Genomic DNA, 14,018 nt, shown 5'->3' on the forward strand with positions numbered 1-14,018 from the left:
GAGAGATAGGGAGAGGGTGTGTGTGTGTGTGTGTGTGTGTGTGTTCTGCTGACATATAAGGGAGAGGGAAGGAGTAAATAAAATAACAAAAACAATACACATATAGACAATCATTCTAGAAGATCACAGTTTTTGGAGAGACAATAGCGAGGTAGGAGAGGTTAAAGATGTAGCCAAAGATTCATTTAGTCACTGCAATTCAGGTGGGATATGAGTTATAAGAGCCATGGGGTAGTTTTGGAGTCGCGGTAGAGCTGTCCTTCTATATAGAGTTTGTCAACAACCAAGCTGACATGTTTATTATTTAGTCTCTGTTGTTTGAGGATGGGGTAGAGGATTTTTCGCCGTTCAATTATTTCACGTGGGAATTGGTCATTTAGTCCATAGTGTGTGCCCTCAAGTTCCCTTCCCTTGCTTTTGATGATTATTTTGTGCTTGAAATGTTCCAGTTTTGCGATGATGGGTCGGGGTGCTTTATTGGAATGAGATCCGAGATGGTGGACACGGTGGAAGGTGATCTGGTCAACGGTAGCGGGTGGGAATTTGAGTTGTTTTTCCATGAAGTCTTTCAGCAGGTTTTTGGGGTTGTCGTTCGGGTGTTCGGGAATGCCGGAGAAGATCAGGTTGTCATGCATGCTTCTAGTTTGAATGTCCAGGATAGTTTCTTTCATGATTTTGTTGTCTTTCGGAGTTAATTTTTTCGGTAAGTGAGCTGACGGAAGTTTGAAGTGAGTTATTTGACTGTTCAAGTTTTTCAATGTGGTTGTATGCATATTCCAGGCTGGCGCGGAGCTCTTTTATTTCATCATGTAATGTAACCAGTAAATCCAGTTTGTTATTGATTGATTGGAGTACACTGACCTCAATGTCGGTTGTTTGGCGATCACTGGTGTCCGTGGATAAAGTTTTTTTCCGTTTGTTTGGGTTTGAGGGGTCTTGTTGTGGAGTGTCGGTAGCTGAATCCATGTTCTGTTTGCGCGTCGCCGTGTTGGATCTCACCTCGATGCTACGTCTCGCGATACTCACAGCGCCATCCACCTCCTCCACAATCCTCGTACAATTCTAAAATGACTCTTTATGCAGATGATACAACGATGTATTCAACTGGTATTCTCTGGTACCACAGGGTATATGTAAAATGCCAGAAGTTAATCATGCTAAAGTAAACTATTTGTAACCATTTGAAGTATCCACAAACAAGTAGGGCTAGGACAACAAGACCAAGTGTGACCTAAAATGATTTCACACGGTGAAATTAGGATACCCACTGGGACCTTCTTTCCATCTCCATAGAGACTCCTAATGGGTAAGCCAGACTGTTTAGTGGATGTCCTTTTATGGGCTCTATATGCCCCCCTAGCTTGGACTCACCTTTAGAATATTAAAGGCCAAAAATAAGGATTAAAATCCTTGTAATGAGTTCAAAGAGCTACCAGTTGGAGCGCCAGTTTGACTCAGTTGATAGAGCAGGCAGCCAAAAGAGGCTCCAGTACTCGTCTCACTGGTCGCAGGCTTGACCACCAACCCTGGCATTGCTTTGTGTTGTCAAAATTAATATTAAAGGATCAGGCAGTAAGATGTGTAGTGAGTGAAATGATAAAGTGACCTCACTATATGATCAGACATTAAGGAAACATGCTATGTTGAAGTGCTGGCTTCTCTGACAACAATGCAGCAGTCAGTATGTCCTCCTTCTAACTTTAGATTCTGGTCCTGAATGCTCTGGATTTGTTTGGACCAGAGAAGGTAGGCGGTTTTAAGGGCGCGATCACACTGGCCATCCGTACCGTGCCCAAGCACGCTTCAACACTAAAGTCCAGTTCGTTTGGCCAGTGTGACCGCTCCGTATCAAGCTCAGGCACGGTACACTTCCTTGGCTTTGGCACACTTCGGAGTGGTGTGCTTCAGCATGGTACACTTCATGCACGAGCACAAGCACGCAGGTACACAATGCTGACAGCCTTCATTATGGAGAAATCCAGAGTTTCATGGCTGTATCTGACTAAAATGACACAATATAAGCCACAATGTAGCTGTCATGTTCTATGTGTTGTTCTCCGATATGCGGGCGGCCGCGCATCTATTTTATTTTTTTATTTATTTATTGCCTTGTCTGATTAAAATGGCTTAAAATAAGCTGCAAAGTCAGTAAAGTAGCTGTTATGCTCTCTGTGTTTTTCTCTGATGTGCAGACGTGGACTCGACTGCGCATCTCTTTCTCTCTCTCTCTCTCTCTCTCTCGTCCGTCTGTTTGTAAACACGCTTCATAATAACATAAAGCATGCATGTGTTGTATTACGACGTTATGTACAAAAGGTAATCGTGCTTTTAGGCACAGTTAGTCCTAGCCAGTCTGACCGCGAGCTGTGCCGGCCAGCATGGGAATGGCGCAGCGGGGGGGCAATCGTGCTTGAGTACAGCACGGTACAGATGGCCAGTGTGACCGTGCCCTAAGGCACCCCCATATGGCTGTTTTGGACGCCCCGCTGTTTGTCAAATATGACAGCAGTTATCAGGTCAAACCAACAGGCGTTGCAGCAATGGAAGCGGGCAAGAGAAGTGGTTCAGATAGAAGTGATTGTACCCGACCTAAAAAGCCTCTGCATGTTTCTAATAAGCTCCACGAGCAGAAACGTGCTCAAACTAGGATCAATATTGGAGATACTTTTGAAAAATGGAGAGAGGTTAGAACACAGAAAGGTTTACAGACTGATGAAGAGCTGGCTAAACAATGAAGCTTCAGTGTCCACCACATAGCAACCTGCGTGAGTTTCGACTCTAGAGAGGAGGGGGTGGGGGGAGACAGCTCTCTACAATGTTTTGAGGTTGGACTGCAGAACCCATTTTAAACACTAGGAGTCAGAGTTACATATTGCTCCTTTAAATGTTGAAGAGTTTGAGATGCTCCTGTTCTTAGAAAAGGAGTGTCATGCCTCGTTGCATGTAAGGCATGGCGCTACAACATTCAACAATGTCAAATGTGTAATCATGATCAATTATATAACAATATGGGCTCCCATTGAACGTGGACAAACACTTGTGTTTATGATCAGTCAGAGCAGGAGTGGCTCTGCACATGTAGACAATGTGTATTAAAATGTTCTTTACAAGTACAGAAGGAGAACAAACAACAACAAAACGAACTGCGTGTTAATGCGACAAAAAATGTCAGCAATACATCAGTCATCAATGGCAGATAATCATACCTTTGGTGTCTGTTTGGTGTCGGGGCTTATCAGAATAAACAAAAAAAGGATGAAGACATGTGCATGTACGGAAGCCCTGAAGGGACCTGCATCCAAAAATAGGATCTCAGTTTTCCTTTCTGCTCCATATATTTTGAGACAAAGGACTTAAACATGTCTAAGTTTGAATGTAATAAGAAAATTGGTATATTTAATAAAATTCAGTCATCAGCAGTCATCAAATAGGTCAAGTGTTTTTACTTAAACAGTCAGTGAGCTCGAGGAGCAAGTCCTCCATACATCGGGCGCATGCACTAACCACTTCGCCACCAGCGCCCCTTTACAAAAGTATGTAAGCCCCAAGCGGCCACTCATCAGTATATTTTATTTGACCATTTGAGTTGTTTTCTCGAGATCTTTCTTCAAGATCTCTGGATAAAAATTTTGGTTTTCAGCTCATTATCACAGGACAACCAGCGTCCCAAAGTAACAAGATGAATATTACAACAATTCTCCAGATCATTCAATCAGATGATTTTATCCAAAGAGACGAACATCAGAGAGTAAGAACAACACAAGCAAGGATCTAGAGAGGAGGAAACAACAACAGGAAGCGCAAACGAAGAGCTTTAAGTCTGATTGGACACACAGGGGCAGACAGGAAGTGACCAGAGGCAGAGCACAGGTGCTGACAGGAAGTGACCAGAGGCAGAGCACAGCTGCTGACAGGAAGTGACCAGAGGCAGAGCGCAACATCGTCAGCTGTTCTTGAGAGTTCTAATCACCATCAAAACCAGCCTAAATATCATCATCATCATCAGCATCATCATTAAGGTCGTAGGTGTTCATAAAGAGCTGGGTCTTTAGCTTTTTCTTAAAGGTGCAAAGGGACTCTGCAGATTGGAATGGAGTTTGGTATTTCGTTCCACCACCAGGGGGCGATAGAGGTGAAGAGTCTAGTTAGAGATGAGATCTCAAAAACACACCTCCTAAACGTACTCCTGTTATCACGGGTAAATGGAGTTACATAAAGAGTATTGGTGCATTTAAGGCTTTCATAAATAAACAGAATCAAAAAGAATATTTTTTTAACACAAACTCAATCGCTTATCGTTAGAGATTAAGAATCCTTTTTTTTTTACAACCTGCGTCCCGACAGGTTTCACTTCTGTACATGTGGACATTCAGAATCTTCCCCCCTTATTGCTCATTCAGTGTTGTCGGGGTCTTGTGTCTTTTCATTCATCCGTCTGCGTCCTTTTGAGCCCGTTTGTTTCTAGACTACTGCTCTGAACCAGTGTGGACTAGAAATAAAATATGTTCCTGTCAGATGCCCTTTGGTATGCATTCATTGGTTGTGGTTGTTAACCATCTGTGGAATCTCACATGCAGTATCAGAGCAGCAACAAAACCCAGTGCACAAAATTTGCATATATCTCTTAATGAGTTTTACCTGGAACGTGTTGCGGTGATCAGTTTAGCACCTGCTCGGTTACATTTGCATGTATCCTGTCTCTATTCAAATAAATACAAATTTTAAAAAAGACCGTCCCTGCAGGAGGATTGTTTCTCAGAGAGTAGAGCTGCAGATTTAAGAAAGTGATGGGGATGATTCTGCTTTGGACGGACGGTCAGATGGGTCAGAGCATTGAAAGCCTGTGGGTGAAGTCGAAGTCCCATCCATCCATTATCTATACTGCTTTTCCCGTTTGGGGTCGTGGGGGGCTGACATATAGACAGAGGTGTAAAGAGTACTAATATATTCTACTCAAGTAAAAGTATTGTTACTTTGATAAAATTTTACTTAAGTACAAATAAAAGTACCAGTTTAAAAATGTACTCAAAGTAAAAGTAAAAAGTAACTTGTTTAAAATGTACTTTAAGTGAAAGTTACTTTTTTTTTAACAATGCATCTCTCGTGTGTCGTGAAAAAAGGACGAGAGGATATTAATCTCAAAGTTTTTTTAATTAAAGGCCAATCTTTACAAAGATTTATCTTTTCAGATAAACATTTTCTTTTCTACCCCATTGACAAAAACAAAATATACATAATGATGAATAAATAATCAAGGATTATATGTTCAAGTAATCAGCTGTTTTATGAACTGAAATGTTTATAGGCTTTATATGCGATTTTTTCATCCAGTAGATGTCGCCCTTGAGCACCAGCATGAAACCAAAACAACTCGCGCTGCATTGTTGTGTTAGCATGCTAATGCTAGCGATCTTTATTATGCTCGTATCTTCACACTGCATGAAAATTTACCCAAAATGAGCATGATCTAGAAACGCAGTTAAGCAGTGAGTACAGTATGTTATTCTTCTTTTCTCTAGTCCCTCAATTAAACAACTTTTATACGCAAGGGGAGGAGTCAGCCGCCGTCCTGGCGATGTAAACAAACTGAAGATAGGACTCTGAAAACATCACAGACAGTGGGACTCGGGTGTTACACCTATTGTAGACAGTCATGACTCACAGAGTTATTTTCAGAGGATATACTTGATTTCTATTTAAGTGTGAAAAATATATTCGGATATTAAGCCTTTAAACTATTTAAGAAAATACTAAAAGGATCTTTGTCTCAGTCATAAACAGTGTAAAGAGTATTTTAGTGTTTTTAGTTTCATTATTCTGAGGCTGGTTAGTCTCCAAGACAGCCTCAAAGGCTGACTTAGCTGCAACTAAACCTGAGATGAAAGATAATCCATTTACTGTTTTAAAATGAGCCTTTATGAGCTTATATTACATGTCTTAGTCACTGTTTGTTTACCTATTAGCTACTGAAGCTTCTAACTGAATCTGTTTGGTTTGAAGTATTTATTTTCACACATCTGAGATGTGTTAAGTTGCAGCAGCTTATAACATCCAACTTCCTTATACGTCTGCTTCAAAATAAAAGCACATCACAGAGATGACAATTAGGGACTTTTATTGTTGGAACTAAATGTGTTTATCGCTCAGAGCTTTCGCGGAGCTGCAGCGGCGATTGTAGTCGCGAACGCTGCAGTGAGAAAAAGCATCCTCAGCCATTTCTTTGTCCAAGAGTAAGAACCACAGCCAACTTATTTTAATCATCTGGACTTAAGACAATGAGACATTAGTTTATAAACACCTTCAGCAGGTAGACCCGCTGTAGTGAAGGTGTTTATCCGTGCTGCACTAGCTGAAGTGCAGAAGTGAAGAATAGGGTCTCTGTCTCTCTGTCTCTCGTCGCTCCGGTGCGCTGAGGGAAAATCATTCATAGCAGGCTTTTTTTTTTACTCAGTAACGGATGTGATTTAAAATGTAGCTAATTACAATACAGAAAACCTATTTAAGTAAAAGTAAAAGTACAGATTTTAAAAACGACTTAAAAAGTAGTAAGTACACCAAAAAACTACTCAATTACAGTAACGCGAGTAAATGTAATTCGTTTCTTTACACCTCAGCATATAGAGACAGACAACCAGCCACACTCACACTCAGTCCCCAGTTAACCTAACGAGCGTTTCTTTGGACTGTGGGAGGAAGCCGGAGTACTCGGAAATAACCCAGACATGCACAGGGACAACATGCAGACCCTACACAGAGAGGCTCCTGTCAGACGGGGATTCAAACCAGGTACTTTCTCACTGTGAGTTAACAGCGCTAACCACTGCACCACCGTGCAAGTCGAGGTCCTGAACGTGGAAAATAAAAAGTAAATCCAAAGAGCTCGCTCACCATCAGTAACCCAAACAAAAACACAAATGATTTCAGACAAACAAAGTCAGACTCTGCCCAAATATTTAAATATTTAACAGATATAACAGATATTTAAAGATTTAGATGTGCTGTTTTGAAATACTTTCAGAGAGAAGTAAATGTTGACTCATCTTTAACCTACACCATTCCTGATGTCACAATTCTTGTTATTTTTGTACCAAAACAAAAACCCTGTTTTTTGTTTCAAACTTTTCAAAAATGTAGAAAATTGGCCTTTTAACAGACGCTTAAGCCAGAACTTGCCAACCAGGGGATAAAAATATGTGGATAATGGAAAGGGAAGAAGTGCCAGAACAGGATCTTCTGGAACAATTTCACCGAGTAGGCTATCAAGGTGCATGAAGAGTGAGAGGCTTTAAGAGGTCAAAAAGCTCCAGCAACACTCGTAGTATGAAGATCAACTTTATTAACAAATTACACAGACGTGTCTCGGCTTGTGGCCTTCATCAGGGTTGTGGCTGTCAAAAGGCGTCAGTCTAGTTTGTTAATAAAGTTGATCTTCATACATCAAGTGGTTCTGCAGCTTTTTGACCTTTAGGCATTAACACATTTTGTCAGGGTGCCCACTCCCACCCCCTTGCTCCCTATTACTCTTCCTGCATTTTATCCCATCTCTCCCCCTATCCGCAGTCTAGGCCTGTGAAGGCTGTTTTGTCATGAGCCGGGGATCCGGCCGATCCGGCTTTTAATAAGGCAGTTTTTTCTCACCACTGTAACTTTTTGCTGCTTTGCTAAAGTGCTCATGATGGATAGGCCGGGTCTTTGTAATAACAACAATGAGTAATTGTTTTTACCTGCTTTTTGTAACATAACAATGAGTATGGTCTTTTTACCTGCTCTTTTGTAATGTTAAAAAACAAAGAGTAAGGTCTTTTACCTGCTTTTCGTAAAGCGTCTCGAGATAACACTTGTTATGAGTTGACGCTAGACAAATAAAAATTGATTGAATTGATTGATGTAGATAAAAGAATGCGTAGAAATGGACGGTTGGTGTAAATCCTTTTTGAGAGTTATAATGGTCAGTTCTTGTTGTTGGGTTAACCACACCTTGTAACTGAGGTGTGGATGAAACCTTTTGGTCTTTGGGACGGGTGTGGTGTGTGCTGTTGTTACCTGTTTTGTGTTAAGCAGAATAGGTTTGTACCAATCATTTGACAAATATGTAAATACCCATAGTGACGCCTAGAGGTTCAGACACTAAGTGCCACCGACGTAAAGGAACAATACACGCCTAATTATCCGTCCAAATATTAAAAAAAATTGGCACAATAGCCTGTGTGACCTAACAAGACTCAGGCTCCAATCAGTTTCCATTTACAGAGAGGGAACACACCTTACTGGGTGTGGGAGAGCAGGCCTGTCATTTTATTATTTGACGTAATTGAAATATATATGAAGGAGGGCTCGCCAGGCTGAGAGACACAGATCAGAGAAACAGTCGAGGAGAAGAGGTAAAGGAGACAGAGAACAGACAGCACACAGACTTCACTTCATCATCCAGGTATGAGTCTTTCTTCACTTCTGAAGCTTTCAACTTTGTCTGATTGTTTTTATTCAGACTTTGAAACTCGTTGTTTTTTTAAATCAATGCAGGGATTATTTTAGCTTTGGTTTCTGTGCAGTGCAAACTACATTTGTTCTTTTCTTTATCCATAAAAACTAAATCTTTCAGGTAAAGAATTTTGAAATGTTGTTTTGCACTTTTTTTTCTTTGATAGACTTTTTTTTTAATTGAGTGCATAGCTTCAATTTGATGTTTTTTATTTTTACTTTGGTATTGTGACTTCACATTTCTCTGTACGCTGTTGTTACACAAGAAAAGCCATCCCGTCTCTTTTAACGATGGATGAAGGCTGTTTGCTTATACTCTTCAGGATTTAATCCACCTTTTTTGAATCTAGTGGACTCATTGTGAATAATAATAATAATAATAAGCAGCGAAACACAGAAATCAGAGCCTCAATGTTTGTTACCATGCCACTGGGCTGCTATGCAGGGATTCTCTGTTTTGTGAAGTGATCAGAGAACAAAGATGTTTTCACAGGTATTAAGTGTGCACACGTTTTTTGCTGCTTGCTGTTTGGATGTGCCGCCATCCTTTTTTTCCGTTTGTTTGATCTTTGACTGGTCATCAGTTTGTCCTCTCAGCTTCTTTTTTTTTTTTTTAATTTTGATTTGGGGGCATTTCTTGCATCTTGTTAACACTTGAAACATTTAATTGGATATCTCGTCCCTGCATGGGAACTTGTAGGCCCGGCCGGCTCTAAAGGCTTCTTGTACAGCTCGGATCAGAAGGACTTCATTCAGCTGTGGTCCCCGAATGTCAGTCACTGTGTGTTCTAATCTATTAGAATATTATAGCACTCATTTCACAAGAGTTGACATTTCCACTTAAAGTCAGAATATGCCCATCTATTTGTAGTTGTCATAATCTGTGTTCTGTTCAAGTGCAGCTCCAAGTCCAACACCCTCAGACATGCAAATACACCTTTAGTGTTTCCTAGAAGATAAGATATCTTTATTGTCACTTTACAACTACAACGAAATACTGTTGGAGCAAGCCTGTAGATGCCTACCATCCGTAAATATATAAAAACGCTTATCCAAAATACAAAAATATACAATACTCACCGTTACCAATAAACAGATTTGGATTTTATTATTTCAGTGAATGAATTAGACCTCTTCATAGAGGGACTGAATAAGGAACCCCTCTGGGTTTCACATGTTTTTTCATTTGAAATATAAACTACAAGTTACCCCCCTGAGAAATGGAAGCTTGTTAAATCTCTAATTTGTTTTCATAACCACCTCTTTTTCACATTTTATAGAACATCATCAGACATCTTTTCGGAGTACGTGTAGGAGATCAAAAAGAAGTCAGGATGATCGTCAAGACTGTTATAGTCACCCTCATTGTTGCTGGTTAGTATTAAAAGTTATATTTATACAATGAGAACAAATCATGGAGACATATATGAATGAATTCTGACCAAACACTTTCGTACCAACAGTATTTTACAGCCAGCAAGCGGAGGGACTCCTGCAAGCCAAGTGTCCTGGATACACTACTATGGCTCCAACGTCCACCATAGCTGCCACAACAGACATCCCGGCTACAGGAGCCCCAACAAATGCAGCAGCCACCGAGGCAAACCCCACAGGACCGTCACCTACAGGAGCCCCAACAAATGCAGCAGCCACCGAGGCAAACCCCACAGGACCATCACCTGCAGAAACTTCAGCAAGAGCAGCAGCAGTAGGAACAGCCACAGCAGCAGCAATTGCAGCAACTTCAGCAGCAACAGCCGCAACAGTAGCAGCAGCCACCACTGGACCCACAGCCGAAGCAGCATTAGCTGCCGCAGAGGCCGCCTCAGAAGCTGCAGAGGAAGCAGCATTGGCTTCCGTAGCCGTCCAAAATGGAACTCTGACACCAACTCAAGCAGCAAAAATTGCCCAAAAAGCTGTAGATGCCGCCAAAGCAGCAGCAGTAGCAGCACAACAAGCAGCTGAAACTGCACCAGCATCTACATCAGATCTTGCACACTCACTGGCAGAGCTATTAACAAATGCAACACTTGCAGCAGACAAAGTAGAAGAAGCCGTAGTCAATGCTGCACAAGCAACAACAGAAGAAGCTGCAGAGGAAGCTGCAGTGGACACAGCACATGCCACAAAAGATGCAGCCAAAGCTCTAGAAGAAATACAAGCTTTCCTTGCAGCTGCAACAAACATTCCAGAAGAACTGAAAGAATCTATCAAAGCAGCAGAAACAGTCACAGAATTGACTGCAGAGGCAGCAACTAAAGCTAACGAGGCAGCAGAGGCCACAAAAGCTGCTGCAAATACAACAGCTGAAGAAGCAGATACACAAGTAGATGAGAAGGAAGCTCTATCCACAAACAACGCAGTAAAGGCTGCAGTGATTGCAGCAAAGGTCGCGACTGAAGCCTCAAAAGCTGCATTTCCCAAAACATTGGCTCCAAGAGCAGCAGCTACACTGACAGCAGCAGCAGCTTCTGCATCAGCTGCAGCAGCGTCCACAGCAGCAGCCGCAGCAGCCGCAACTTCAGTAGCTGCTGGAGCAACAACATCTCCAGATGCAGAAAAGGCTATAATAGCTGCAAAGGAAGCAGCCAGAGCTGCTGTATTAGTGGCTGCAGGAGAAGAACCAGCAACAGTGGCAGCAAAAGCTGCAACAAAAGCTGCTAAAGCTGCCCGAGCAGCAGCTGAAGCAGCAGTACAAGAAGCAAACACAGCACCTGAATCTAGAGCAGCAGCAATTGCAGGACTACCAGGTGCAGCATTAATGGCAGCAGAGGCAGCTGAAAAAGCAGCAGCAGCAGCAGAGATGGCAGCCTTGGGTAAACCGACAGCAATCATTGAGGTTGCAGAAGCAGCAGAATCAGTGGCCGACACTTCAAGTAATGCAGCAGAAATCTTAGAAACTAAAATATCCTCTGCCAGTGATCCAGAAGCAGCAACAAGGCTCGTGTCAATGTCAGCAGCAAAAGCAGTGGCAGAAATATCAGAGGCAGCAGCACAAACAGTATCAGCAGCAACTGGAATGGAGACAACGGATGAAATTGCAGAAATCATGAAAACAGCAGCAGAAGCAGCAGGAAAAGCTGCAGAAGCAGCAGCAACAGCAGCAAAAAATGCACTACCAAATACAAACATCATTCCTTTGACATTGCTGCCAACTAATCAAGTGCCAACAATATCACCACCAGTCACAGAAGAACAAGCTGCGCTTGTGACTACATCCACTGCAGCAGCAGCAGCAGCAACAGCAGTAGCAGCTTCAACAGCAGCAGCCGCCGGAGTACATGTGTCTGAAGCAATGAAAAATGCAGTAGAAGCTGCAGAAGTAGCAGCCAAAGCTTCTGCATTATTGGCTGCAGGAGATACAACAGTAACATTAGCAGCAAAAGCTGCCACAGATGCAGCAGATGCAGCAGAAGAAGTTGCACTAGAGGCATTACAAGCACTACAAAATGCACCAGCATCTACAGCAGATGTAGCAGAACAAATAGCAGAAGCATCTTCAAAAGCAGCAAAGGCAGCAAGAGGAGCAGCAAGAGCCGCTACCATGGCTTCACATAAAGTCACACCAGGAGCAATTACAGCAACTGCACAGGCTGTAAGAAGGGTTGCAAGAGAAGCAGAAGGAGCAAAAGAAGCGTTGTCAGCAGTTACAGATGAAATAGCAAAAGAAATGACAGAGGAAACACAAGCAGCAGTTGTCATAGCACAAACAGTGGCAGATATGGCAGAAGCGACAGCAATTACAGCAGAAGCATCAGCAAACATTGCATCAACAAACAACACAAAAGTAATGATGTCAACAGCAAAGGCTGCAGCAAGATCCGCAGAGGCTGCAGCTGGAGCAGCAGCAGCTTTATTGTCAATAGCTTATACAGAATCAGCAGGAAATGCGACAGCAAGACCAATTACCTTTGAGACAACACAAGCTGAAACTGCAACAGGAGGGGCTGCATTAGAAGCTGTAAGAGCCAAAGCACAGGAAACAGCTGTAGCTGGAATGACATCAGCAACTGCAGCAGTAGCCGCCGCAGCTGCAGCAGCTGCAAATTCTGCTGGAGCAACGGAAGAAGCAAAAATTGCTGCAAAAGCTGCCAGATCAGCACAAATAGCTGCTGCATTATTGCAAGAGGGGTCAGTACCAAAAGAATTTGCTGTAAATGAAGCAAGAAAAGCAGCAGAGGCAGCAGAGGCAGCATCACAAGCAGCAATACAAGCCGCAATAGAAACAAGACCAGAATCAGCAGCAAAGCAAGCAGCAGAAGTAGCAGCATCAGCTTCACAATTAGCAAAAGCAGCAAAAACAGCAGCAGAAACTGCAGCAGAAGCAGCATCTGATAATGCAGACCAAAAAGAGTTGAAAGCAGCTGCAAAAGCTGCCAAAAAAGTTGCTATGGAAACAGAAGACGCATGGGGAAAATTAGACAACGTGTTATCAGCCATTCCAGGGCCGACAGCTGAGGAGAAGGCATCAATCCAAGAGGCCCAAACTGTGGTCAAGATGGCTGAAACAGCAGCACTGGCAGCAGAGGCAGCGATAGGAACAGCAGCAGGTGCAGTGTCAGAACCAACAGCAGAAGATGCAGCAGACCTGGTAGCATCAATGGCAGTATCATCAGACGCAGCAGCATCAGCCGCCTCAGCAGCAGCATCGGGTGCAGAAAGAGCCGTGTCAAGAGAACCCCAGGCCAACACAGCAACAGAAGCACCAGCAGGATCTGCAACAGGTGCCGGAGCAGGAACTGGCACTGGCACTGGAACTGGTACTGGCACTGGTACTGGTACTGGCACTGGCACTGGCACTGGCACTGGCACTGGCACTGGCACTGGCACTGGCACTGGCACTGGCACTACTTCAAGTTCTTCCGCAGCAGGATCAGGATCAGGAGGGTCCTCGGCAACAGGGAATGCAGTGAACAACAAAATCAGCATCATTTCTGTCACAGTGGCTGTCTTAGCTGTTGCACTCTTTTAAAGACCAGCAAATTTTTATTTGTGTTTCACGATTGATGGACTCTTTTTGAACGTTAAATGCAGAGATGTATTTATTTCTTTTCCTATATCAAACTTATACTGTGTATTTTTTTCACTATGCAAATCTAATATTTTACCTTTTAAAAGCCAGGTTAAGAAAGGTTGATTCGTCCTCTCACTTTACTACCTTTACTAATCATTAACAGTTGCAAACATAGATGATGTTGAATCTTTGAAATAGGTGTAAGTTATTCTATTTATTGTCCTATTTATTGTGTACATGTGTAAATTCCACTGTTCATTGCTTGAATGACAAAAAGTGATTTTAGGATTAATGTCAGGTCAAGTGATTGAATGTGCGTGTGTGTGTGTGTGTGTGTGTGTGTGTGTGTGTGTGTGTGTGTGTGTGTGTGTGTGTGTGTGTGTGTGTGTGTGTGTGTGTGTGTGTGTGTGTGTGTGTGTGTGTCCGATCATTATATGAAGATCTATCTGAAGAAAGGACCTTTGTGATTGTATGAAGTGATTCAAATGATTCATGTTATTGTCATTTAAATTGTTTATAATTC

General features: G+C 42.4%; 1 protein-coding gene across 1 annotated transcript; it reads left to right on the top strand.

Moving 5' to 3' along the window:
- Positions 1 to 8,336: 8,336 nt before the first annotated feature.
- On the top strand, positions 8,337 to 13,909 carry LOC136177161 (pneumococcal serine-rich repeat protein-like). Its single transcript, XM_065948509.1, has 3 exons — positions 8,337 to 8,431; positions 9,762 to 9,855; positions 9,945 to 13,909. Exons 2-3 carry the CDS (start codon positions 9,816 to 9,818, stop codon positions 13,451 to 13,453), a joined length of 3,549 nt encoding a protein of 1,182 aa, XP_065804581.1. The 5' UTR covers positions 8,337 to 8,431; positions 9,762 to 9,815; the 3' UTR covers positions 13,454 to 13,909.
- The last annotated feature ends 109 nt before the right edge of the window (positions 13,910 to 14,018 follow it).

This window comes from Labrus bergylta, chromosome 19 (genome assembly GCF_963930695.1).
Source record: "Labrus bergylta chromosome 19, fLabBer1.1, whole genome shotgun sequence".
NCBI lineage: Eukaryota > Metazoa > Chordata > Actinopteri > Labriformes > Labridae > Labrus > Labrus bergylta.